Source organism: Somniosus microcephalus, chromosome 15 (assembly GCF_052327205.1).
Source record: "Somniosus microcephalus isolate GS21.2 chromosome 15, FLI_Smic_1.0, whole genome shotgun sequence".
Lineage (NCBI taxonomy): Eukaryota > Metazoa > Chordata > Chondrichthyes > Squaliformes > Somniosidae > Somniosus > Somniosus microcephalus.
In genome coordinates this window covers 43,159,459-43,186,033 of record NC_141001.1, presented here as the reverse complement: position 1 = coordinate 43,186,033, position 26,575 = coordinate 43,159,459, and the positions used below count along the sequence as shown (strand labels likewise).

At 51.6% G+C, this 26,575-nt stretch overlaps 1 protein-coding gene across 1 annotated transcript in view; it reads left to right on the top strand.

The window, feature by feature from the left end:
- The first annotated feature begins 450 nt into the window (after positions 1-450).
- Positions 451-26,575, top strand: part of cd81a (CD81 molecule a) — an 81,245-nt gene continuing 55,120 nt past the window's right edge. The window contains exons 1-2 of the mRNA XM_086007698.1: positions 451-600; positions 8,759-8,873. Of these exons, the coding sequence (XP_085863824.1) occupies positions 535-600; positions 8,759-8,873 (181 nt within the window). The 5' untranslated portion in view covers positions 451-534. The remainder of the gene's footprint in view (positions 601-8,758; positions 8,874-26,575) is intronic.

The window sequence follows — 26,575 nt, the reverse complement described above, 5'->3', positions numbered from 1 at the left end:
TACATGGACTAGCAGGTGTGGCACCGGGAGTAATCCTGGGATTAATTTGTCCTGCTCTTTAATCCACCACCTACTTGCTGAAATTCCCTTTGGAGGACTTCATTTTCTTCCTATGTCATTGGTTTCAATACAAACCAGAACTTCTGACTTTTCCCTTTGCTTTCCCAAATGTTTTTGCATTTGCTCCGTGGTATTCCTTATCCTGACACCAGGCAGGCAACACACAATTCAGGACTCGCGGGGTGACAAAATGTCTGCTCGTGCTGTGATTGGCTGCGAGGTGTCAGCGCAGCGATTGACTGGGCAGTGCCTGTGCTGTGATTGGCTGGAAGGTGTCAGTGCAGCGATTGGCTGGGAGGTGTCAGTGCAGCGATTGGCTGGGCAGTGCCTGTGCTGCGATTGGCTGGGCAGTGCCTGTGCTGTGATTGGCTGTGTCTGTTGAGAAGGCGGTGCGGAATTTGAGTTGCTCTCAGTCGCCGAGCTCCCTCGCGTTGCTGTTTGTGCAGGATTGGAGCGTGAATACTGAACAGAGCCATGGGGGTGGAAGGTTGCATGAAATGCATCAAGTACCTGCTGTTCGTCTTCAATTTCCTTTTCTGGGTAAGTGGCAGGTAACGGGATGAGAATGACCCCGGGGCGTGGGAAGGAAATCCAGCCGAGTCCCTGGGCTCGAGCGCTGGGATTGGGCGGAGCCCCCAGCCCGGACCCTGTGCGGCATTATTGCAGAGAGCGCAGCCCGCTCGGCGCCGGGTCTCCCACCCACCCTGTCTGGGAAATGCACCCTGGCACTTGCCCCCTGGGTGGGTGCCTTCTCCCCCAAGTGTGCTCCAGTCCCAGACTCGACTGCACTGTTTCATCCACATCCAGTGTTATTTTCCACTCCGTTATTCTCTGGGAGATGGGAGTGTTTCGTTTTGTAGCTACATGACTGTTTTCTCTGGCAGCAGCCCCGTCTTTCTCTGGCTCTCTCCCTGTGCGCCTCTGTCACTGCCTTTTCCTCTTTGTCTTTCTAGCTGTCTGTCTTTTGCTCTGGCGGCCCCCCCCCCCCCCATCTCGCTGCCCTCTGGGCTCCCCTCCCCCCTGTCTCGCTGCCCTCTGGGCTCCCCTTCCCCCTGTCTCGCTGCCCTCTGGGCTCCCCTCCCCCCTGTCTCGCTGCCCTCTGGGCTCCCCTCCCCCCTGTCTCGCTGCCCTCTGGGCTCCCCTCCCCCCTGTCTCGCTGCCCTCTGGGCTCCCCTCCCCCCTGTCTCGCTGCCCTCTGGGCTCCCCTCCCCCCTGTCTCGCTGCCCTCTGGGCTCCCCTCCCCCCTGTCTCGCTGCCCTCTGGGCTCCCCTCCCCCCTGTCTCGCTGCCCTCTGGGCTCCCCTCCCCCCCTGTCTCGCTGCCCTCTGGGCTCCCCTCCCCCCCTGTCTCGCTGCCCTCTGGGCTCCCCCCCCCCCCCCTGTCTCGCTGGGCTCCCCCCCCCCCCCCCCCCCCTGTCTCGCTGGGCTCCCCCCCCCCCCCCCCCCTGTCTCGCTGGGCTCCCCTCCCCCCCCCCCCCCCGGTCTCGCTGGGCTCCCCTCCCCCTCGCTGGGCTCCCCTCCCCCCCCCCCCCCCGTCTCGCTCGGCTCCCCTTCCCCCCCCCCCCCCCCCAATCTCGCTGGGCTCTCCCCCCCCCCCCCCCCCCCCGTCTCGCTGCCCTCTGGGCTCCCCTCCCCCCCCCTGTCTCGCTGCCCTCTGGGCTCCCCTCCCCCCTGTCTCGCTGCCCTCTGGGGGGGCCCTGCCGACCTCTGGGGGCACCCCCCCCTCATTTCGCTGCCCTCTGGGCCCCCCCATCTCGCGGCTCTCTGGGCCCCTCTCGCCCCCCCCCCCCGTCTCGCTGCTCTCTGGGCCCCTCCCCCCCTGTCTCGCTGCCCTCTGGGCCCCCCCCACCCCCGCCGCCCTCTGTGCCCCCCCCCCGCCGCCCTCTTGGGGGCCCCCCCCCCCTCGTCTCGCTGCCCTCTGGGCCTCCCCATCTCGCCGCTCTCTGGCGCCCACCCCGTCTCACTGCCCCCTGACCCCCCCTCGCTGTCGTGCCCCCCCCTGCCCCTGTCTTGCTGCCCTCTGGTGCACCCCCTCCCACCTGTCTCGCCACCCAAGGGTGCCCGCCCTTTGGCGCCCCCCAGTCTTGCTGCCTTCAGCCCACCACCCCTCCCCCTTCTTGCCGCCCTCTGGGCCCCCCCCCCGTCTCACCGCCCTCTGCGCACCCCCCCACCGTCCCGCCGCACTCTGGTGCCCCCCCATCTCGTGTCCATGTCCCCCTCCCTGTTGCATCCCCGTCTCCTCTTGCCCCCCTCTGGCGTCCCACTCCTCTCTTTCCCCCCCGCCCCGCGGAGTCTCCCGTCCTGCGCGACCCCCCCCCCCCGTCTTGCTCCCCTCTGGCGACCACCCCCCTCGTCTCGCCCCACTGCGGCGTCTCCCCCCCCCCCCCCCCCCCCCCCCCGTTATTGCCCCAGCCTGGCGCCTCGTGTCCTCGCCCCCCCCTCTGGCGCCCTACCCCCGTCATGTCGCCCGTCCCGTCTTGCCCCCCCTCTGGCGCCCTCCCTCTCGCCCTCTTTCTCTTCTCCCCCCCCCCCCCCCCCCCCCCCAAGTCTCGCCCTGCTCTGGCGCCCCCGTCCTCCCCTGGAGCCCCCCCGTCTCGACCCCTCCCACTCTGGCGCCCCCTTTATTTGCGCTCGCCTGGCTCCACCCATATCTCACGCAATCTCACCCCCCTCTCTATCGTCATGCCCGTAAATCACTAAAACCGATTGTACGGTCATTTATCTCATTGTTGTTTATGGAACCTTACTGTGAGCAAATTGCTTGCTGTGTTTGTCTGTTACTACAGCAATTAAGCTTCATTGGCTGTGAAGTGTTTTGCGATGTCTTGCAGTCGACTGTTCAGTTTCTTCTTTTCAATTTTTCAACACTGTCCATTCTGAAAGGCTAATGTCTGCGATTTGTTTTTCTGTGGTTTTTGCCTGTTTACAGTGTACAGTTGATGTAATGGTTTATGAGTGGGGCTCAGTTGGTTTCTGCAGTCCCATTCAGATGTAGCCACATCCTCGAGTATCCGAGAGGTTTACGTGTGGGACTGGCTTCACTTTCTGGGGGTATGTGCAATGGGATGGAGAAGGAAATGAATCTTCTACCAGTTATCTGGAAACTGAAATTCAGCAGTACTGGGGAATTAAACATGTTCCATTTCCAAGTGCTCTGAGGTTGGGTACAGCATGGTTAGATGTTGAGTAAAGCTCCCTTTTCTCTGCTCCAACATCTCTGATCTCCCTAAAACAGCGTGCCGTTTGCTGTACCAGTCATACGTGCATATAAAATTGACAGGCAGGGAAAGACCAGCTGGTCCATCAAGCCTGCCCAACACTCATTATGGCCGGATCATCATGACTGAAGACTTTCCCACTTTCCCCCTTCCCCCGCGGGGCAGCCATGTAATTCCTGGGAGCGGCCATTAGGAAGTGGATTGAGACTCCACCCTCATTTCTTGCAGGAATCCGAGACTCTCGTCTCATTCTGTCTGGGCAGATTTGAGCCCAGGTACCAAAATAAAAGAACAAAGTTAAAAATGCAGATTTCATACAAATAAAAGATATAGTAATGAAAATCAGTGGTGGGGGAAGGTAGAAGCTAAATTTAAAGTAGAGTTTGAGCACCGAAGGCGGATGTTGACGAGCTATATGACCTTCCCTAGGTGGGGGTGGGGGGGCGGCGGAGAGGGGGAGAAATGAGCAGATAATTATCGTCAGACCCAGTCCTGTCCTTTCCTGAAATATTCACACACACACTTTCCAGCAAGAGTCACTGGACAGCCTAGGAGTATTGAGGCCAGTTATAGTGCCTCATCTGCCCCAAGTCAGCACCAGCTAAGAGCCTGAATGGCTTAGAACCACACTGGGTGTTATCTCTACTCACTGGACTAGTGTCTGGCTTAGCTAATAGCATCCCGTACAGAAGCCTCCCTCTGACAGAACCAGCAGGGCTTTGACCTTGGACGTTTTCCACATATTAAGTGTAGCATTCTTTCTAAACCCAGGTAGAACCAGGTAATAACTAGCTTTGACCCTTCCTCCTGCTCAAGGCCTGGTATGCCTCATCACTGCTGATCGCCACACCTTGGCTCAGAGATGGTGTGATTGGTCCCTGTGCAACCAGTTGAGTTGAGAAATCAGTTTATTCACCAGACTTTACCTCCCTCAGCCCAACCACCCCACCCCCCCATCTCCAATACATTAGAGGACAAGTTGTACTTAAAACCAAATTCAACAACAACAACTTGCATTTATATAGCGCCTTTAATGTAGTAAAACGTCCCAAGGTGCTTCGAATATTATAAGACAAAAAATTTGCCACCGAGCCACATGAGAAATTAGGGCAGATGACCAAAAGATTAGTCAAAGTAGGAGGTTTTAAGGAGCATCTTAACCTCTCCGCCTCTCTATCCACTTTTAAGGCAGGGAATTCCAGAGCTTAGGGCCTTGGCAGCAGAAGGCACGGCTGCCAATGGTTGAGCGATTGTAATCAGGGATGCTCAAGAGGGCAGAATTAGAGGAGCGCAGATATCTCTGGGAGGGGGGGTTGTGGGGCTGAAGGAGATTACAGAGATAGGAAGGGGTGAGGCCATGGAGGGATTTGAAAACAAGGATGAGAATTTTGAAATCGAGGTGTTGCTTAACCGGGAGACAATGTAGGTCAGTGAGTACAGGGGTGATGGGTGAACGGGACTTGGTGCGAGTTAGGACACGGGCAGCCGAGTTTTGGATGATCTCAAGTTTACGTAGGGTAGAACGTGGGAGGCCAGCCAGGAGTGCGTTGGAATAGTCAAGTCTAGAGGTAACAAAGGCATGGATGAGGGTTTCAGCAGCGGATGAGCTGAGGCAAGGGCAGAGACGGGCAATGTTATGGAGGTGGAAATAGGCGGACTTAATTATGCCGCGGCTATGTGGGTGGAAACTCATTTCAGGGTCAAATATGACGCCAAGGTTGTAAACAGTGTGGTTCAGCCTCAGACAGACGTTGGGGAGAGGGATGGAGTCAGTAGTTAGGGAACGGAGTTTGTGGCAGGAACCAAAAACAATGGCTTCGGTCTTTCAAATATTTAATTGGAGAAAATTGCTGCTCATCCAGGACTGGTTGTCGGGCAAGCAGTCTTGACAATTTAGAGACCGTGGAGGGTTCGAGAGGAGTGGTAGTGAGGTAGAGCTGGATCACTTCAAGTATGTTTTTTATGTGCTACTCTTAATTCATCACTTCAAACTGCTCCCACCACCAGGGGCAGACCTGTAACCACCAGCACTTTACTCTAGTTCTAACGCAGCTCAAGATATTCTCTCTGGGCGCAGCCCAAGTTTGGAAGAGCCAAGATGTTTTCAGTGCTATTGGACTTTCCTCAATATTTCACACAATCGCACTTAAGCTGAAATCCTAGTGACAGCCGTGTGAGAGCGGAGTCTCTGGTGGAGGGATATGTTTGAGCTAGCGTTTTTTTTTCCTGCCCCAGTTGTTTTTCCAGGGTAGGAGTAGAATGATCCGAGTATTTATTTAGAGAACAGTGCATCCTTTAGTTTCTGGGTTGCTTAACCAGACTCCAGTTTTCGAAACAACTTTTTGGTGCAAACAGCATTTGTACTGATTCTGTGTGACTGAGTAATTTCCGGTAAACCAAGTGCTTTTCTGCCTCCTGAGGAGCTATTTATAGTCGTCTCCTGTAAGAAGTGCAGGATTTATGGTTAAAGCTGCCATGGGGCCAGGAGCGCATCTTGTTGGAGAAGGCAGCATGTGGGAAGCAACTCTTTCAGTTTCCCCTCGCTTCCTGGATATGTTATCCACATTTTTCAATAAACATTGGATAATAGCACATGCCAGGGCAGGGAATAAAACAAAAAGATTTGTGATAACCCAACGCTTCCCAGAGGCCTAAACCAGCCCCTGGATCTCTCCCAGCCAACTTGGCCACACCTCATGCGTTCAGCAGTTGGCTGACCTCCCTGTTGGAAGGATTAGGGAAGTGTCAACAGCTGCAGATGTTGGTCCAGGAATCCCGGGCTGGGGACCGCTGCGGTAGGTGTGTATGGGGGATGATGTGGTTAACTCCTTTAACCATCCTGTGAAGACATAATTCATACTTTGTACACAGGCACATCTGTGACTTTGATCATTTTTTTTTAAAAGTTATTTTTCTGCTTCCATTTACACCCCTCCTCCTCAAGACACCAACTCTTGTAGGCTTACGCTTCCATGGATATTGTCATTTTACATGTGTGAGCCAAGACAGAAACCATCCCTAGACCAGAGACTCGGAAGCTGATTTTTTTTGTTGTTTAAGCGGCCCAACCACTGCTCTGGCTGAGATCAGCTAACTAGGCACGGGCCGGGAATCAAACTTCGAGCCCTTCTGTACTGTTTGGCTCAGTCTCTCGCCGGGCATTCACTTTACCAACTGAGCCAGCACGGGAACCCTCTAATGTCTTTCAAACCATACTGAGGTTTCCAGGGCTCTGCAGGAATTCCCTTTATTCATTCAGTGAACCAGAATGAATTCTTTGTGAATCTTTCCAGGGAGGGAGCATGCCCTGGAGCACCCTCATTCCCCCCCAATCCCAACTCCCTTTAGAAATGTAGTGTAGTCAGGGCTGTTCTTGAGATGGCAGCTTTCTGGAGGCTGTGCCAACTTTTGCTAGTTTATAGGTTGGCATCGATGCCCTTGATTCACTGACTGCTCTGTCCTCTGGGTCTTTTCAGTGCTGAGACCAGGATTCAAATGCAGCCAACCAATAGAATAAAAGTTGTGTCTGTTGGAACATAAAACATGCTTAGAACAGTCTCGACACTTTATGGGCCTGAGTTTACAGCATAAAACTCTTAATTTGGTACTAAATTTATTTCTTCACTCTCATTTTAACCCCCATAAGTATGGTAGGATGTTTGCTGAGAAAATGTCACACTAATGCAAGAGGATTGCTCTTCCAAAGTTGATGTTTATAACCCGGCTTTTTTTTAAAAGTTTCAGACTTTCTGCATGATCAATATATATGGTATCTTGGCCGGGGGTTGGGAGTGGGGTGGTGGTTGTAGTGGATTAGGTGCTTTATAGTCACCTCCCTGACTTGGAGCCATATCCAGTCCAGACTCCGGTTGATTGTCACCTCCCTCAGCTAACATGGGGTTGTGTGCAAACTGAGCTTGAGGAATTGTCAATCCAGTTCACAGTGAGTGCGAGTTAGTATTAAAAAACTGCTACTTTGGAGCATACTGGCACTGAATTGGCAATTACACCCAGACAACAAGTACTGTCTGGTGTACTCTGACTGACCTGACACCTAACCAGCACAGTTCATTGTCCTACACGAACCCAATGCTCTACTGACCTAGGAATGATAAGTTGTTAACCTTTGTGGTCACCAGCCATGTTTGAGTTTTACGGTCTATTGCCTTTCCCTCTGGTACTGGTGAACGTGGAGTGTATTTCAACCCAGGTGAAGAGCCATGGCTCATAGTGCAGAACAGCAGCAAGGCTGTAATGAGAAAGAGGTAAATCAAAAAGTCATAATTAGTTGACATCAAGCTTGAGTTTTAAAAGCCTGTAGATTATAAGAGAAGACTTGCGGGAGGTGAGGAGTTCCACAGTTTTCAGAGAATGGGATGTGGTGCCTTTTATTTTGAATTCAACACAGTAAGGGTATGTACAGAGGACAGAGAGCACTTTTGGCACCAAGAAGAAATGAAAGGAAAGTTCAGAAGAGTAGTGAATAGAGTAAGATATTGGTGAAATAGAGAGGGACACAGTAAGCTGCAATGGAAAAAGAGGTTAGAGGTGAACGAGCGAGCTCCCATTGGACCACAAGCTTTTTCTTGTATTCTATTCAGGAGTGAGATGTTTTCAGCTCCCATGGAGATGGAAACTGTATTCAAATCTTTTATAAAGCTGTCCAGCTGGCCCAGTTTTGTGTATGGTCCTCAATTACTGGGTACCAGTGAGGTCGATGAGTGGCTTCTGCAGATCGCTCTAGTGACGGCGATTAGATACAGCATTGTTCCTGCTATAATCAGCGACTTACAGATCTGAGTTTTGATTATTTTTAAAATTGTGGATCGTATTTATAAAGTAAAATGGAGGGTTCTATAGTTTGGGGTCTGAGAGATCCACACCATTATCTACAGTTTGGTAGCACAGATTACAGCTCCAGCAGTTGGATAAGCTGTGCTGTTGTAGAGACAGCAGTCACGTCCTTTTTCACATTGAAGTTTGTCTCCCTTCTTCTTTATGGTGGGGAATTGTCCTTATCTACTTGAAGGGCCAAAGCCCATTGTACAGGATGCCATGAAACTTGCAAAAAGTAGGAGAGAAGAGTCGAGATAAATCAAGAATTAGTAGTCAGGTAACACCAAGCTTGGGTTAAGAAAGCCGATAGATTGTAGGACCGAAGGGAGTGAGGAGCTCCGCAGTTTTAAAGTTCATGGGAAGAATGAGGATGCCGGGAGAAGGAGGGTCATGTCGGATGGCATATTTGATGTTCGAATAAGAGGGGGAAGCTCACTGCACTAACCACGGTGGTGTCGATAGAATAGAGCTGAAAATAGCGTATTATATCAAAGGATGCAAGAAAAAAAGTGGGTTTGGATTCAGAAAAATTAGGAGGTACAAGAGAGAAAAATATCAGGAGAGGAAAGGCTGTGATGGGGGAAGAGATGGATAGATTGGAGGTGAGGGAAATCAAAGTGTTTAATGTTCTGTTTTCTTGCTCCAGCTTGCAGGAGGCGTGGTTCTGGGTGTGGCTCTCTGGCTCAGACATGACCCTCAGACGACCAGTGTGCTAGAGACGCACTTTGAAGATAAATGGGCCCCCAGCACCTTCTTCATAGGTAAGAATTGAAACCTCGAGTTCAAAACGCTGTCAAAAACACTAACCACCGGTCATGAGTAAGAACTGTGTTGGAGCTGACAAAAACTGCAGCCTAACCAAGGCCTTGTTAACACTAGAATTTTTAGCTTGAGCAGTATCTGTGCCAGCATATTTATAACTGTTTTAAAAGTAAAATAAGTTGAAGCTTCTCCCAATGGCTGCTGGTAAATAGACTGCCTTCTGTAGTACTGAGCCATATCCTCTAGGAATTCCTAGTCCCATTGGCCTCTTCAGTTAATAGACCTCAGTAGTTGGGACAATCCAATTGGCCTCTGTGTTCCTGTTCTTGAAGGAGAAAATCAGACAGGGTCCCTTCCTGATCCCTACTGGGAATTGAAAGTGTGTGTCTGGTGCGAACAGTATTGGGGGTCAGCTATTATGATGCTAAAAGCAAAATAGTTTGCCAGCACACGCTGGCTAGGCTCACAGCTGAAGAATAGTGAGGAACTGGTGGAACCATATCCCAGCACAATCGGTGCTTTCAGGAGGGATGGAGACTTGGAATTACAGTGCCAAACTAGCTGCATGATGGGAGATCTGGTTCAAAAATGACCACCCTGTCGACATAAGGTAGCAATTGGGTCAATAAAATTGATCTTAATATCATTATTTTAAAACATAATTCACAGAGCGTCACATCAGTAAACTTTTTTTTTAATAGTGTTTAAACTTTTAAATAACATTTGACAGATCCTTTCCAACCTCTACAAGCTTTGACAGATGTGAAAACAAAGCTAATCTTGTGAACTGAGTTACGGAATAATTAGTATCCCCAGGTGCTATAGGGAGAATTTTGTTCATTTTAGTCATGTAGAAGCTGACACAAATCTTTCATTGAAGGTTTTGTGAGGAAGAAATAACTGGATTGGCTACTATGCTGGCACAGGATTGGCAACATTCATTAACTGTCAAATTGTGGTTAGTGTATGAGGGGGTGAGATCCCCTGCACTGTCCTACCCAAAAGGGCACCAGCAAGGGGGCATAAGATGGGGGCCGGGGCTGGGGATTGTTGTAAAGACGTTGGGATAATTGAGTAATCCGTAGCAAATCATTTCTGTTTTGGAATCATTGCTTCTGTCTAGCTGTAGAGTAGGTTGCCCACATGCTTTGTTTAAGCACGCAGGACAATTGAAACCAGTTTTTTGATTCTTCTGATCACGAACGCTTATTTTTTAGGCATAAAGTCGGCGTTCCTGATCAGTAAGAGTGGAAGCCTGTGATGTTAGATCGTTGCCAATTTACTCTTGTAGGCATTCTCGGATTGCATTTTTTGAACTGGTATAGGAAGCACCCACCCGTCTGTGGGCATATGTATGTAAATTAGTGCTAATATCACACTAGCATCGTGCGTATGATCTTCCGCTCATTTCGCGCTGTTTCCTTTACTTGACCAGTTATAAGCTGGGCTGCTCAGCACGGAGTGCCATACGGAGATCGGTTTTACTACTGAGAGTATAACCTTTACTGAGACTTTTCCCTTGCGATCTGTTTAAAGAGCCTCTTGCTGTGGTGCTGCTGTTATTTTCCGGCTGCCGTTGTGCTTTCCCACTGGGAATTCCCCTATATCTTCTATTTTTGAAGGAAGAGGAACAACGCGCGAATGTCAGGCTGCAGCCGAGGTGCTCTGCTGCCACCCATCAGTTCACGTACATTACCGAGGCGTGCTGACCTCCGCTCGACCGAAGAGCAGATTTACCAGGGTAGCTGTGGTGAGAGTTATGCCGCATGCTGCCAGCAAGCTCCACCATAGCCTCGGCACTGCCAGTGGCTACAAATGCGACACAGCTGCACTTGGGCTTTTATCCATTGCACTTATTTCAAGTTGTCATGGAGACATCACGAGTACCAGTCCAATCAGCTTTGAGGAGATGTGTGGAGAAAGTCACGTCATTCAGGCATCACAATAAATCTGTTTTCCCTTGGCCAATCGACAGGAGGATGCGTGTGCCAGGATTCCTAAAGTTCAAGGGTTATTGGTTGTATCTAGGTGGTCACACATGTTCCATTACACTGTCACCACCGGACTACATAATGCAAGTAAATGCTTTCTCGGCACCTTTCGTGCTGCCTTAATTCTAAGGTAGTCCACCAGTTGACAAAGCCGTGTCTCAGGGTGGCTTCTGGGGATTACAGAGCTGCAGCCTTGGCTTATGATCACCTCTGATTTCCTGGGAGACCAGCTGATTTCAAATATACCGAAATGTTATAAATCACATAATGTTATATCGGCAGACCGTCCTGGCTGTGCTTGGCATGCTTTGTACACATTTGAGTATCTGTATTGTATTATAATGATCAGATGTTATGCAAGTTTGAGTTCCTGATTAGCAACAAACCAAATAATAGTTCAAGCCCCTGAAGTTTTCATTGTGTGTGCAAATTTTGACGGCCACAGATCGACATGACCAGATTGTTTGCTCATAATTGCTCCATCATCTTACAAGGATGGGGCTTCCTACGAGGGGTGGTTATTTAAGAGAGGCTGTTATATCACAGAATCGCAGAAACCCCACAGTGCAGATAGAGGCCATTTCGGCCCATCGAGCCTGCACCGACACATATCCCACCCGATCCCCATAACCCCTACACCAACACATATCCCACCCTATCCCCGTAACCCCACCTATTTAATCCCCCTAACACTAAGGGTCAATTTATCATAGCCAATCAACCTAACCTGCACATCTTTGGACTGTGGGAGGAAACCGGAGCACCCGGAGGAAACCCACACAAACACGGGGAGAATGTGCAAACTCCACACAGACAGTCGCCCGAGGCCGGATTTGAACCCGGGTCCCTGGCGCTGTGAGGCAACAGTGCTAACCACTATGCCACCGTGCTGCCCCTATAGATCACTATTGTCTGTTTCTGGCTAGAAAAAAAACTAGCTGCTGACAAAGCCAAGACAGAATTATCAATTTGCTGGATGCCATGAATTTCGTTGCTAGAAGTTGGTGACCCAGAACCTCCATTGAAGTTTTGAGTCAAAATGAAATCGTGAAATTGGTGAGGAACACCAGAATGTTGAAGATGATGACGGTGCTGCTGATCCTCTGACTCCAGCCTGTCTCAAGCTGTTCAGATACTTGATATGTGCAATACTCATCTAGTGACTCGTTTGACTCTCAAAATCTGGGCCGATCTGGCAAGAATTAAAGAAGCAATTGCTTATGATTCAATTTTGAAGATTAAAACAGGCCGAAATTACTGATTCTCATTAGTGTGAAATTCAAGTAAAATATTGGATTTTTTACATGATTACCTTGTCTGTAAAATTGTAAATGTCTTCAAAGTGGTCTGGAAGTGTTTGAGGAAAGTTCCCCTATTGTTACAATACATATAATGTTAGTTACTGTTTGACCAGATAAATTTATCACATTAGGTAGACTCAGCTGTATAATGAGGTGACTGTCTCTGTGGCCGTGGCAATGCTGGAGTAGGACCTCTGGCTGCCCTTCAATGTAGTCCAGTAAGAGTTTCTAGGATGGTTGCTGTCTGTTCCATGATGCACAACTTTTCCCTGCTGGGCATTGTCTCTGTCTGGCGCTTGCCCTGTCGCTGGCACTCGCCCCCCCCCCCCCCCCCCCCCTCTGTCTGTCTCAAGCTCACTCTCTCTGTCTCGTGCTCGCTCTCTCTCTATCTCTCTCACTCTTCTCTCTCTCTCTTTCCCCCCCCCCCCCCCCCCTTCTCGGCCGGGGTCCGGCCCCCCCCCCCCCCCCCCTTCTCGGCCGGGGTCCGGCCCCCCCCCCCCCCCCTTCTCGGCCGGGGTCCGGCCCCCCCCCCCCTTCTCGGCCGGGGTCCGGCCCCCCCCCCCCCTTCTCGGCCGGGGTCCGCCCCCCCCCCCCCCATCTCGCTCTCGGGGGGGGGGGGGGGGGGGGGGGGGGGGGCCCCCGCACGCCCCCACCCCTCTCTTTCTCGCTCCCTTTCACTCTCTCCCCCTTTCCCCCTCTCTCTCGCTCGCTCGGCCCCCCCCCTCTCTCGCTCGCTCGGCCCCCCCCCCCCTCTCGCTCGCTCGGCCCCCCCCCCTCTCGCTCGCTCGGCCCCCCCCCCCTCCCTCTCTCGCTCGCTCGCCCCCCCCCCCTCTCGCTCGCTCGGCCCCCCCCCCCCCTCTCGCTCGCTCGGGCCCCCCCCCCTCTCGCTCGCTCGGCCCCCCCCCCCTCTCGCTCGCTCGGCCCCCCCCCCTCTCTCGCTCGCTCGGCCCCCCCCCCCCTCGCTCGCTCGGCCCCCCCCCCTCCCTCTCTCGCTCGGCCCCTCTCGCTCGCTCGGCCCCCCCCCTCTCGCTCGCTCGGCCCCCCCCCCCTCTCGCTCGCTCGGACCCCCCCCCTCTCGCTCGCTCGGCCCCCCCTCTCTCGCTCGCTCGGCCCCCCCCCTCTCTCGCTCGCTCGGCCCCCCCCCTCCCTCTCTCGCTCGCTCGGCCCCCCCCCCCTCTCTCGCTCGCTCGGCCCCCCCCCCTCTCTCGCTCGCTCGGCCCCCCCCCTCTCTCGCTCGCTCGGCCCCCCCCCCCCCTCTCTCGCTCGCTCGGCCCCCCCCCCCCTCTCTCGCTCGCTCGGCCCCCCCCCCCCTCGCTCGCTCGGCCCCCCCCCCTCTCTCGCTCGCTCGGCCCCCCCCCCCCCCTCTCGCTCGCTCGGCCCCCCCCCCCCCCTCTCTCGCTCGCTCGGCCCCCCCCCCCTCTCTCGCTCGCTCGGCCCCCCCCCCCTCTCTCGCTCGCTCGGCCCCCCCCCCTCTCTCGCTCGCTCGGCCCCCCCCCCTCTCTCGCTCGCTCGGCCCCCCCCCCTCTCTCGCTCGCTCGGCCCCCCCCCCCTCTCTCGCTCGCTCGGCCCCACCCCCTCTCTCGCTCGCTCGGCCCCCCCCCCTCTCTCGCTCGCTCGGCCCCCCCCCCCTCTCTCGCTCGCTCGGCCCCCCCCCCCTCTCTCGCTCGCTCGGCCCCCCCCCCTCTCTCGCTCGCTCGGCCCCCCCCCCTCTCTCGCTCGCTCGGCCCCCCCCCTCTCTCGCTCGCTCGGCCCCCCCCCCTCTCTCGCTCGCTCGGCCCCCCCCCTCTCTCGCTCGCTCGGCCCCCCCCCTCTCTCGCTCGCTCGGCCCCCCCCCCTCTCTCGCTCGCTCGGCCCCCCCCCTCTCTCGCTCGCTCGGCCCCCCCCCCCCCCTCGCTCGCCCGGCCCCCCCCCCCTCTCTCGCTCGCCCGGCCCCCCCCCCCCTCTCGCTCGCCCGGCCCCCCCCTCTCTCGCTCGCTCGCCCGGCCCCCCCCCTCTCTCGCTCGCTCGCCCGGCCCCCCCCCTCTCTCGCTCGCTCGCCCGGCCCCCCCCCCCCCCTCTCTCGCTCGCTCGCCCGGCCCCCCCCCCCCCCCCCCTCTCTCGCTCGCTCGCCCGGCCCCCCCCCCCCTCTCTCGCTCGCTCGCCCGGCCCCCCCCCCCTCTCTCGCTCGCTCGCCCGGCCCCCCCCCCCCTCTCTCGCTCGCCCGGCCCCACCCTCCCTCCCTCTCTCCCCCTCGCTCGCTCTCTCGGCCCCTCCCCCTCCCTCCCGCTCGCTCGGCCCCCCCCCCCGCTCGCTCCCCTCCCCCTCGCTCGCTCGCTCGGCCCCCCCCCTCTCTCTCGCTCTCGCTCGCTCCCCTCTTGCCCGCTCGCTCGGCCCCCCCTCTCGCTTGCTCGCTCCCCGCTCGCTCGCTCGGTCTCTTTCTCGCTCCCTCCCCCTCTCTCTGTGTGTGGCTCTCTGTCTCTCTTCCTGTGTGTGTGTGTCTTCCCCTCCCCCTTTCTCTGCGAGAGTGTATAAGTGGCTTTCACTCTGGGATAGACTTTACAACTTAACATTTCCAGTGCCCAGCTTCACATAAGAGTGGCAGATCTTCCAGGGAGTGGTTTTAGTTATTTACTGTCAGGGTTGAGTTATATGCGACGATAGGCTTGCCAAATACAAAATAAAATCATCCAACAAAATGAGCTGCCCTCACCCCTGACTTACTGGGAGGGTAGCTCGCTCCAAAGCTAGACTGTCACCCTGGGCATCTGCCTTTGCACTTTACTGGAATTCTAGTGGCAGCCCTTTTTCTAGAATATAGCCTCACCATCAGGGGAGGTGACACTAAAATTGAGAGGGCCCTTGGAAAGTTCCAGTCATTGTAGTGTGCATGTTTCAGATCTCGTGACTAATATAGGCAGCTGGAGAGACAATGAGTAAACGGGATCTGAAGTGAGATATTTGTTCCGTGGTGGGGCCTTCTGTACATGTGGCTTGAAGAGGTGCTGATTCTGTGGCGAGGAATGCCCTTTCTGGGAGGCGATGTTCAAGTGTTCATATTTCAAACACAATGTGAATTAGATGCATGTGTGCCTGGAGGGGAGGGGAGAGCACAATCAGTGCATTTAAGAATGAGAGGATGTCCGCTGATGGTTTATCCGGTAAGTTTCTGACACATTAGAGATCGATATTAAATCTCCGGCTCATATTATTGTCCCCAGTGGTTAATCTGCGGCTGCTGGTGGAGACCACGCACTACAAACTGGCCAGATGTCAACTGTGAGCCTACCCCTTTGATGAGAGAAACATCCTGCCTTGGTAGGAAGTGATTGTCACTTCTTCATTTCCTGTCCGAAAAATGACTTGAATCCCTCAACGCATTTTAATCACTTCCCATTTGCTCAATATAGAGATTCAAAAACCATTCTGTTCGACAGCCAGATTTTCTACTGGATACCAGTAGCATTCCCACTCTTTGTGCGTGTGTCGTAGGCCAAATTCGGCAGTGAGAGAAACTGCTGCCAACTGCCTCCAAGGCCTTGTGGATAAAGGCATCTCCTAGGTCTAGTACTAACCATACAGAGTACGAGATGCGAGATTCATGTTTGTGTCACAGTTGAGGCACTGAAATTGGCTTCAAAGCTCCAGGCTAGTGATGGGGAAGAATCGGCCAGGGCGGCTGCTGCTCCTGTTTGCTATCTCGTGGCCTCTGCTGAAATGTTTGCTTGTGGAAGCCTGGTGCAGACAGGGTTGGGTTGGTATGGTGCCCCTCACCGTCTAATAGCCTGCCAGTGTTCATTGTACAAGCTCTTCCATGAAGAACGGCCATTTGGCTAAGGTACGGTATCCATGGCGATGTAGGTGCTTTCACGAGGGAGGGACACCTGCTGCCACACAGGCCTCATCCTGCCTTTGAAGCAGACAGGCTAATTGTGTTCAAGAGGCACTACACTCCTAGCCGAAAGGAACTGTAGACTAACTGGAAGCACACAACTGCACTCCCACACGCTCACCAGGATCACATATCTCACAAACCCAGTATATAAAGAGCACCCTGGCCCATTCTTCTTACTGGACCGAACCTCCCAGCTGCTGCTGCTTATCGTGTCCACGGACAGTCTATACATAGCCCAGCCAGAACTGGACACATTTTTGCGCCTTGTTGTTGGATTCAGCAAGATCTGCAACAGTGCAGGGTTCCTCTAACGATGGGCATTGCAGGAGATGTTGCATAGTCTGTGCCTCAGTTCCACATTCACAAGTTGTCGGGCTGGTTGAATATCCCCATTTGTTTAGTGACACCTTTGAGCAACCTACACCGGTCCTAAGTCTGTTAAGGCACTTCCAGATTGCCCAATTGCAATTAGCTCCTGGGGGAAGGCTTTCATCAGGTAAAATTTCCATCGCTGGGGGTTGTTCAAGACTAGCGAGCCGGTCTTTCCACAAGGCGATGCGGGCTTCAGATGAGGTTGATTGTAATGGAACAACACTGTTAAGGAATGGGTTAGGTTCTGTTGGTGAGTAATGTTACTGAATGTAGAGATCTGTGCAGGACCCTCAATGTTGCATGCAAACTGTACATGCTACATGACAGACCTGAGAAAGTGGGTCCATTTAAATGGGGTTGGCTCCCCCAATGACCTCCTGGATAGAAGGCAGTGCCAGCTGTAGTACTAAACCATCAAGCCTACAAGGGAATGTTGGAGAGAAAGTACAGAGTGCTTAGAGGCCAGGTCTTGTCTGATAATTATGCGGAGGCTGCTGGGTACTGTCATCCTGAAAAGGAAAATGATGTGAAACAGTTAACTGGTGGAATGCCATGTCTCATCTACATTTTAAAGCCACAGAGGAACATCAGGATTTCAGAAGATTCAGTAAAGAAATTTTGAGTTCCCTTGTTGATAAAGGCATGGCCCAATGTATTGCTGAGCCTTACAGACCAGAAGCTGCAGGTTCGATCCCTGACCTGTGCTGCACTCACTGATCTTAGTGGGACAGCACCTGGGGTGGTACAGTTGGTCGTGGTTCCGCTAGGGAGAAATAATCGGCCTGGGTTCCTGGCTTATCCAACAATCCCTACTAAGAATTTATGGGGCCATTGAATAAGGAAAGTGTTGGGCTCCGCTACAATGTCTGCAATGGGAAATACCCTGCCAACCTTCAATGTCTAGGATTAGGCTGAAGAATGGCTTTTAGGCAAGGTACCAGAGGGTCTTGCCCATGGAGCTTGTACCCCTGCAAGAGGGGAGGTAATTAGAGAACGGAGTCAAAAGAAAGGATTTATGAGCCAAGTGTTGTTCTCCAGCCTGCTGTGTTTGATCAAATTGTGGCTGTGCTGTTACTTGGCGCCCGGTGTCTTGGAACTTTTGCTGCTAGACGTAGGAGTTCATTTTGTTGGGAGGTTTGATGGCTGATGTTGACACAGCCGGATAGGGAAGTGGAATACAGTAAAGTTTGAAGGGAAATGGCGCGCACCTTGTGACAGGGCTAGGTTTCCTGAAATTTGCGTCAGACCAGCGTTATTGTTCAGTCCTTAGTGCAGTTTTGAAAGGAAGTGATTGCCCTCCGTTTGACACGGAGCTTTACTAAATTTGGGTCAATCTCCCAGGTGAGAGCTGGGATGTGCTCTGAGCTGTAAATCTGTTTGGATTTCACGCAGTGCTTGAAAACTGGTCTGTAAGAGAAGCTGAAGTGACCTGGTCAGTGCCAGCCCATAAAAAGGCACAATCTAAACGGCAGAGTTTGGATGGTTAGTGTCCTGAGTTGTACTGAAATCCTTTCAGTTCTATAGCTCTAACACCTGCAATTGAAGCCTTGAGTAAGGCTCCGTAATTCATATTCATTAGCTTTGCCCAGTAGGGAGAGAGTATTGCACCATGCTGGAGTGTTTTTTGTTCACTTTCTCCCATTTTATTTTTCCCCTCTCCTAACTGTCACTGGGGATGGTTCTGGAGGTATTTGCCCAAGTGCCTATTTTTCAAGTGTGTGTCTAGACATTAACTGTTATTAGGCTGCTCAACCGTGGGGGTGGGGGGGGGGGAGCGAAGCGAAGAGAGGCATGGACACTGCTGGATCTTTGGTTGTGATTTTCCATGGTACTGCAGAGTAGCGTGTCTGTTACAGCCTGTGACTATATAGTCATCAGAATGCCCAGCATCTCCCCTCTGACCTATTACATCCGTGAATGATTGAGACACGGACAGCGGGAGTTGAACAAAACAAGTCTTTACTGATGGAAGTCAATAGTGAAACTGAAAACAACAGAGGCTCACTAGCGCCTTTTATACAGGGGTGGTCACTGCCGGTACTGCAGTCTGAGACCAGTTATTCTCTTAAAGGTACATACACAACAATTCCTCCCCTTTTTAGATGAACAGTACATAACATTCATTTAACAACTAAATGATAACTAATTACAATCACAATTACGGTTGCTAGATACATTGGTTAAGTTTAAGTAATTATAAGTTCAGTCTTTGAGGAGGCTTCCTGATTCTGTCTGGATAACGCCTCTTTGGGGTATCAGGTTCTTACAATGTTGAGTCGGGATCAATGTCGTTGTTTGGTTCATCTTCCAATATTACCGGTTCTGCGGTAGCTGCAATTGGAATGTCGATTTCATTACCAGGTGTATCAGATCGTGGTGTGGAGTTGACGTTTTCCAGTGACTCTAGAATCTGGTCAGCATGGCGTCTTACAATGCTCTCCCCAACGTCCACGGTATACATGAGAGGTCCTTGTCGTGTACAAATCGTTCCTGGCTGCCATTTCTCTGCGGTAGTCCCGGGCCAAAACTGGTTGACCTATCTTAAAACTCCTGGTCGGCCTTTCATTCATATTCTGAAACTGCCTGTTCTCCACATCTCTTCGGACGTTTGGCTTAACCAAATCCAAGCGGCATCGTAGTCTTCGATTGAAGAACATCATGGCTGGAGTTTGGTTACCAACCAATGTGTCGCATTCCGGTAGGCAAACAAGAAGTTGTTCACCTTGTGTTGTAGGGGTATATCTTCATTACACATTGCCTTGATAGCCTTCTTGAATGTTTGGACAAACCTCTCGGCCAATCCATTAGTGGCTGGATGATATGGGGCGGATGTGTAATGCTTAACACTATTGTTCTTTAAGAACCTCCGGGACGCTTCAGACACAAACTGTGGTCCATTGTCAGAGCAAATCTGTTCAGGCAGCCCATTCCTGGCGAATATGGTTCGTAAAACTGTGATAGTTTTTTCCGTGGTGGTTGAGGACATTTTTATTACCTCTGGCCACTTTGAATTTGCATCCACCGCAATTAAAAACATCGAGTCCATGAAGGGACCAGCAAAATCAATGTGCACCCTTTGCCATGGAGATGAGGGCCACTCCCATGGATGCAGAGGAGCTTGTGGGGCATTTTGGACCTTCTGGCATCCTGCACAGCTCTTGGTCATCTCTTCGATTTCTCTATCGATTCCCGGCCACCACACAAACGCTCTGGCTAAGTTCTTCATTTTTACCCCACCCAGATGACCCTCATGAAGCTCATTGAGCACTCTATCCGTCAACTTAGGTGGAATTACTACTCTGGATCCACACATCAAGGTTCCTCTGCACACTGACAGCTGTTCTCTTCTCGGCGAGAATGCTGGCAGCAGTGGTTCGCCATGTGCTGGCCATCCCTTCACCGTTAAATCATAGACCCGTGATAGTGTCGGGTCATTCCGTGTTTCCTTTTCTATGTTTGCATTCGTCACAGGGAGACATTCGACTATGGTCGAGTGGAATAACTCCATTGGATCCACTGCAAGGTCGTCGTCTTCCACCGTCGGCAACGGTAGGCATGACAATCCATCAGCATTTCCATGCTGTTTAGTTCCTTTGTACTCGATGTCATATTGGTGTGCCCCTAGGAAAAGGGACCACCTCTGCAGCCGTTGTGCTGTCATTATCGGTACGCCCTTCTGAGGGTTGAAAATGGAGACAAGAGGTTGATGATCGGTTAGTAGAGTAAATTTTTGACCGTGCAGGTAGTGATTGAACTTCTTCACCCCCCACACTAGGCTGAGGGCCTCTCTGTCAATCTGGGCGTAGTTACGCTCGGCAGAAGTTAACGAGCGTGACGCAAAAGCTATCGGCCTCTCCAAACCATCAAGGAATTTGTGACAGTACCGCCCCAATGCCGTAGGGAGACGCATCACACGCCAGTCTGATCGGCAGTGCTGGGTTGTAGTGAGCCAATACTTCCCTTGAAGTGATTAAGTCCTTACTCTTCTGAAAGGCCCGCTTACAATCATCGCTCCATTTCCATGCTACCCCCGTTCGTAGCAGGGCGTTCAGTGGGTGCAGAATTGTCGACAAATTCGGCAAAAACTTATGATAGTAATTCACCAATCCGAGGAATGACCTCAGTTGCGACACATTTTCAGGCGCTGGGGCCTTAACAACCGCTTCAATTTTGTCAGGGGACTTATGTAACCCCTCTTCATCAATCACGTGGCCACAATACGATATCTGTTTCTTAAAAAATTCGCACTTGGGGCGGTTGGCTCGCAGCCCATGTTCCTGTAGTCTAGTGAGCACCTGTTCTAGGTTGTTAAGGTGTTCACTGTCATTTTCACCTGTCACAAGGATGTCGTCCAAGTAACACTGAGTCCCCGGAATCCCTTGCAGGACTTGTTCCATCGCTCTTTGCCATATCGCCGGAGCCGATGCTACTCCGAATACCAATCGATGATACTGGTAAAGACCTTTGTGAGTGTTTATCGTGAGATACTTCCTAGAGGACTCTTCAACCTCCATCTGCAAATATGCTTGTGCTAGGTCAATTTTTGTAAAACGCTTCCCTCCAGACAGTGAGGCGAAGATGTCTTCTATCCTTGGAAGAGGATATTGTACTGTGTAAAGGACTGGGTTCACCGTCACCTTGAAATCCCCACAGATGCGAATCTTCCTTGGCTCCCCGGACTTATTGCTTAATGTTTTCTTCATGACAGGAACGATGGGTGTCGCCCAATCGCTCCAGTCGACCTTAGACAACACGCCTGCCTTCTCCAGATTCTCCAGCTCTGCCTCGACGGCTGGGCGAATTGCATATGGTACCGGTCTTACTTTGAAAAACTTGGGAACTGCATTCTTTTCTATTTTTATCGAGGCGGTTACGCCTTTAAGCGTGCCCAGTTCTTGTTGAAATACCTCTTTGGCGTTAGCTAAGATTGTTGACAATCGTCCAGGAGTGACGTCTTCATCTTTTTTACCGTCCACCGTCATTGCATGAATGGAGTGCCAATCTAAGTTTACCTTCCTGATCCATTCCCGTCCCAATAACGGTGGTCCACCATTTGGCAGTATGTAGAGATACAATTTCCGTATTTTCTTGCCGTTGTATTCGACAGGCACCCTTATTTTTCCTCTGGGGTATACTTTTTGCCCCGTATACGTTGTCAAGACGATGGATGTCTCTCTCAAGGGTATGTGTGAAAATAGCCGCTCGTAGTCTCGCCGATTCATGACGGTTAGCGCTGATCCTGTATCCAATTCCATTTTAACCTGGGACCCTGCTATCGTGAGGGTGACCCAAATGGTTCGGTGATCCTCTTTTGCGATTACATTGTGAAGTTTGAGACAGCTTAGTCTCCTGTTCCCAGATTCACTATCGCTCATCTGGTCTTCGGAACTACTGTCCGTCATCTTTTGTACTTTCTTGTACGGTTCCTTAGTAGCCTTTTTGTTGTCGCTGGTCTTCTTCCCAGACCTGCAAACTCGTGCAATGTGTCCCATCTTCCCGCATTGCCTGCATATTTTGTCTTTGGACCAGCAGTCCTTCTGGTCATGGTTAGTTCTGCCGCAGCGATAACATTTTGCAAATCCCCGTGTCATTTCGTGGGTGCCGTATTCCTGTGGTTTTTGTTGAATTTCTGCAGCTCCCCTGGCTGCTGCTTCATACGATACTGCCACGCTGAAAGCCTTATCTAGCGTCAGCTCTTTCTCCTGAGAGTAACTTCTTCTGTGTTCCTTCACTCGGGAGTCCACAGACAAATTTGTCCTGTAGGGTATCTGCCAGTCCTGCTCCGAACTGGCAGTGCTTTGATAGCTTGCGTAGTTCCGTAAGGTACTCGGCATTGCTCTCATCTTTATGCTGAGTTCTCCTGTGGAATTTAAATCTTTCTGCTATCAACAGCGGTGCAGGGTTTAGGTGTTCCTGTAGGACAGCAACAATTTCGTTAAAACTCTTCGCCTTTGGTTTGGCTGGAGTAATCAGGTCCCGCAATAGGCCGTACGTTCTAGCGCCCATTAAGTTTAGCAATATCGATGCCTTTTTCTCCTCCGCTATTTCGTTTGCCTCGAAATATACCTCGACTCTTTCCACATACGTGGTCCAGTCCTCTTGTATTATCAAAAGCAGTGATACAGCCAGTCTTCGGCATCTTGCAAATCTAAAATGGCGTCTCCCGCGCTTTGCCGCCTTCCCCGCTGTTGTTAGTGCTGCTTCCTGCGGTTCCCGTTGCAACCTGCAGCTCCTCGCAGTTTCTTGCATGTTTAATATTTATTTTTTTAATTTTTTATTATCTTCCCGTCGTGGAACAACCCTGTGGGACTCTTGCCTCCCTCTTCGCGGGTCTATACGCAGCCTGGCTTCGTAGCACCGGCCGCGCCCTGTGTGCTCCACCCTCTCTCTCCTTCCCGACAACGCTGCTCGGCCCCGTTGCAAACCACCCGCTCGAGTTCGCGACCGCCGCAGCCCAGGAAGGATCGGTGCACTACCTGCCACCAGCCCGATTAGCTGAAGCACCGTCGACAGGAACCAGGCCCCGCTTCCGACAGCTTCTCCAGCAATCTTCAACTCCGCAACACAGGGCGGATGCCCACGGTCGACGCCCGTTTCTACTGCCTCTTACTTTGTTTTCTTTCTGGCCTCGACCTCTGTTCACTTCGCTGTAGGAATGGATCCTAGGAGGTGGTGCAGACTGTAGGTAGGTTCGTATCTGCTCGTCGCCAGTATTACGTCCGTGAATGATTGAGACACGGACAGCAGGAGTTGAACAAAACAAGTCTTTACTGATGGAAGTCAATAGTGAAACTGAAAGCAACAGGCTCACTAGTGCCTTTTATACAGGGGTGGTCACTGCCGGTACTGCCGTCTGAGACCAGTTATTCTCTTAAAGGTACATACACAACATGACTGCTGTTTCCCTGGTGGATGTTTGACTTTTTGCTATTTTTCTCCATGGATCTAATTGTGGAATTTGCTACTTCTGCCCAGAGTTAGGGAAGTGGATGGGGAAAGTGGCAGGGCTGCTACTGGGATTGGAACCTGCACGGATTCTGTTTCCAGTTCTGTAACCAACTTGACACGGATGGTTGGAGGGGGCGAGGGGAGTGTGAGAACTACAAATGTGTGTAGTTGATGTTGAAGTAACAAGGTATTGTAAGTGTGCCCTCCGATGGTACTAATGATTCAGTCATGCGCCGTGCGTAGAGCAAATGTTTGCTCCTGCACCTGGCAACTAAACATGAGGGAAGACTCCCGCCTCCCAATTACAGAATTGAAATTGTGCAGTGAGCTTGTGCCGATGTGAAATGGTTGAAGGATTCTGAATTGCCCACGCTAGGTGGGTGGGGGTTGCAAGGCAAGCAGTTACTTTAAATATTCCGTTTGCCCAACTGTTGCTATAAACAGTCTCAAACAATGACACATTGAGAGTTGCCTGGCAAGTGTACGCACTCTTTTTATGAAGCAGAAAAACATTTTTTTTAAAAACCAATGTGGAAGAATTTGCCTGAGCTGCAGTAAACATTGACATGTTTTGTGTGACTGGTGAGCAGTGAATTCCCAAAATCCTGTGCCGCTGCTTCTACGAGTAACTCCCATGTGGCTGTGGTTTACATTGAGTCTGTCTTTCGGATCTCGGGAGTCTTTAGGTTTGCTGCAGCCCACTGCCAATCTCCCCTCCCTCCCCCCCCCCCCCCCCCAGTCTGTTTGGGTTCTGTATACTCCTTTACTCAGTGCCCATCTGTCGTGTAATGGGCAGACTCCGCACTGCTATTTCCCCCTTTGGTGTGAAGGAGTGGGGTTTAAAAGTTTTAAGGCTCAGCCCGTGGTACAAACCTCAGGAGCCAGAGGTTGGTACCTGCCTCCACTGGTGTGAGATGAAAGCAGTGACTTCCTGTTAGCTGAATGCTTTAAGTGAATAAACGTCATTCAAAAGAGATCTTTTCCTGAGCAGGATGTGCGATGCTGGTGGGAATTGTGAGGAAGCTCAGCCAGACTCCTAGCAGGAATTACACAGGAAAGACGGTTTGTAGTTTTCTGGTCAGCAATTGTTCTTGGGCTGGTGCAGAAAGGAATCCGTGCAGGGTGTTTGTGACCATCTGATGTTTGGAGACCGACGGGTGCCCTTTGATCCCCAGAGTATTTAAAACAGACGGCAAAACCATTTCTGTTCAGCGTGAATTAGCATCAGAACCTGAAGGTGTGTCTAACTTTGCCGCACGTGATTACATTGCCGGCTTGCATATAACGCACTATCTTTGTTAGGCTGACCCACCATTTGTTAATGTATAACGGACCTCATCAACTTTCCCACCTGGGAGATCGTGATCTCCCACACTAGCACCTTAATATCGTGTTAACTGGTGGGTGTCATTGAATCCCATAATTTCTCTTGTTGGATCGTGAGAGAATGAAAGAACAATATGTAGCTGTCCCAACATTGATAGCAACAGGAAAAGCTTTCTATCAAGAATATAGAGCCAGTAGATTTAATGTAGAGTGTTCCCTGCCAGTGAGAGAGCACTTGCAAATCCCAGATGGGTGATGGAGCGATGGAGAAATACAGAAAAGGGAGACACAAAGAGAAAGGATGAGAGAATAATACATTACTGCCCTTGGCTATCCAATGTGACTGATGCAGCTTGTCACATTGTTTTAGCCCGAGAAACCCCATGGATATATATCCAATACCTGAAGTTTAACCTGTGTTGACAGCCATGATAATTGAGTGCAAGCCAGTGACCATTTGAGGTGCTCCCACCCCTTTGATTGGGTGGTAGGCCTATATTTAGCAGCCGCTAAAAATGTAACAGTCAGGCCGACTCCTGTGTGCTTCAGATTTCTCGGGTGATCTGTGATGTCAGTGTCGGTCGCTGGCTTCTCTTGTCTCCACTTTGGGCCTAGTGCCCAAGATTTCACAAATGCTTACAGTGAGGCCAAACAGAGGGGAGAGTGTTCTGCAAGGCAGTGCCTAGTTACTGGGCTGCTGCAGATGTTGGGAGTTGGCCAAAAGATGTAACTCCGGCCTGAGAGGAGCACAGGGCTTCTTGAAGTTGTTGGCCAATGTGTGGCTGAACGGGCCGTAAAACACCCCAGCTGTTAGAAGTAAAGAGCAGCTGTTGGCCACTGGACATTGCCGGCCCTAGTTTTGCTACCACACCCCATTAGGTGACTAACCTACCAGTATCGAGGGTCCGGAGGAGGGCAGCTGCGCTACAGTGTTGCATCTCTGCATCTGACTTAAACTTGAATTCCACCACCACCACTGCCCCCCCCCCCCCCCCCCCCAAGCTTCCAAAGTCACTGACTCTTGCAGGGTTTCCCCCAACTGATCTGAGGTGCCTCACCCAAATGAGGCCAGTTTTCATGCGTTTATGACATCAGACAGTGTTTTTACCCTTTGAGCTGTCTTGGGGGCGGTTAAGAGGGGCTTCTAAGCTGTTATGCAGTGCATTCTTTTGAATGAGATGATGCGCACCCATACAAGCTGCCAATACATTCTTCCCATTGCCGAGATATACAGCCGCTGGTGAGAGGTGAGACCACACCTGGAGTACTGCGTGCAGTTTTGGTCTCTTTATTTAAGGAGGGGTATATTTGCATTGGAGGCAGTTCAGAGACGATTCACTAGGTTAATTCCTGAGATGAAGGGGTTGTCTTATGAGGAAAGGTTGGGCAGGTTAGGCCTATACTCATTGGAGTTTAGAAGAATGAGAGATGATCTTATTGAAACATATAAGATTCTGAGGGGGCATGTCAGGGTCGATGCTGAGAGGATGTTTCCTCTCGTGGGGGAATCTAGAACTAGGGGGTCACAGTTTCAGGATAAGGGGTCACCCATTTAAAACGGAGATGAGGTGAAATTTCTTCTCTCAGGGCCATGAATCTCTGGAGGCGGAGTCATTGAATATATTCAAGGCGGAGATAGACATATTTCAGCTACAGGGGAGTCGAGGGTTATGGGGAGGGGGCGGGAAAGTGGCATTGAGGTCAAGATCAGATCAGCCGTGACCTTATTGAATGGCGGGGCAGGCTCGAGGGGCCAAATGGCCTGCTCCTATTTCTTATATTCTTATAGACCGTACCCAACATCGGGGACAGTACCTGGGCAGAATCAGAAAGTCTGAAGAATGACCACAGTAACTGTAAAAGTGCTGCAAATGGGCCTACCAACATAATTC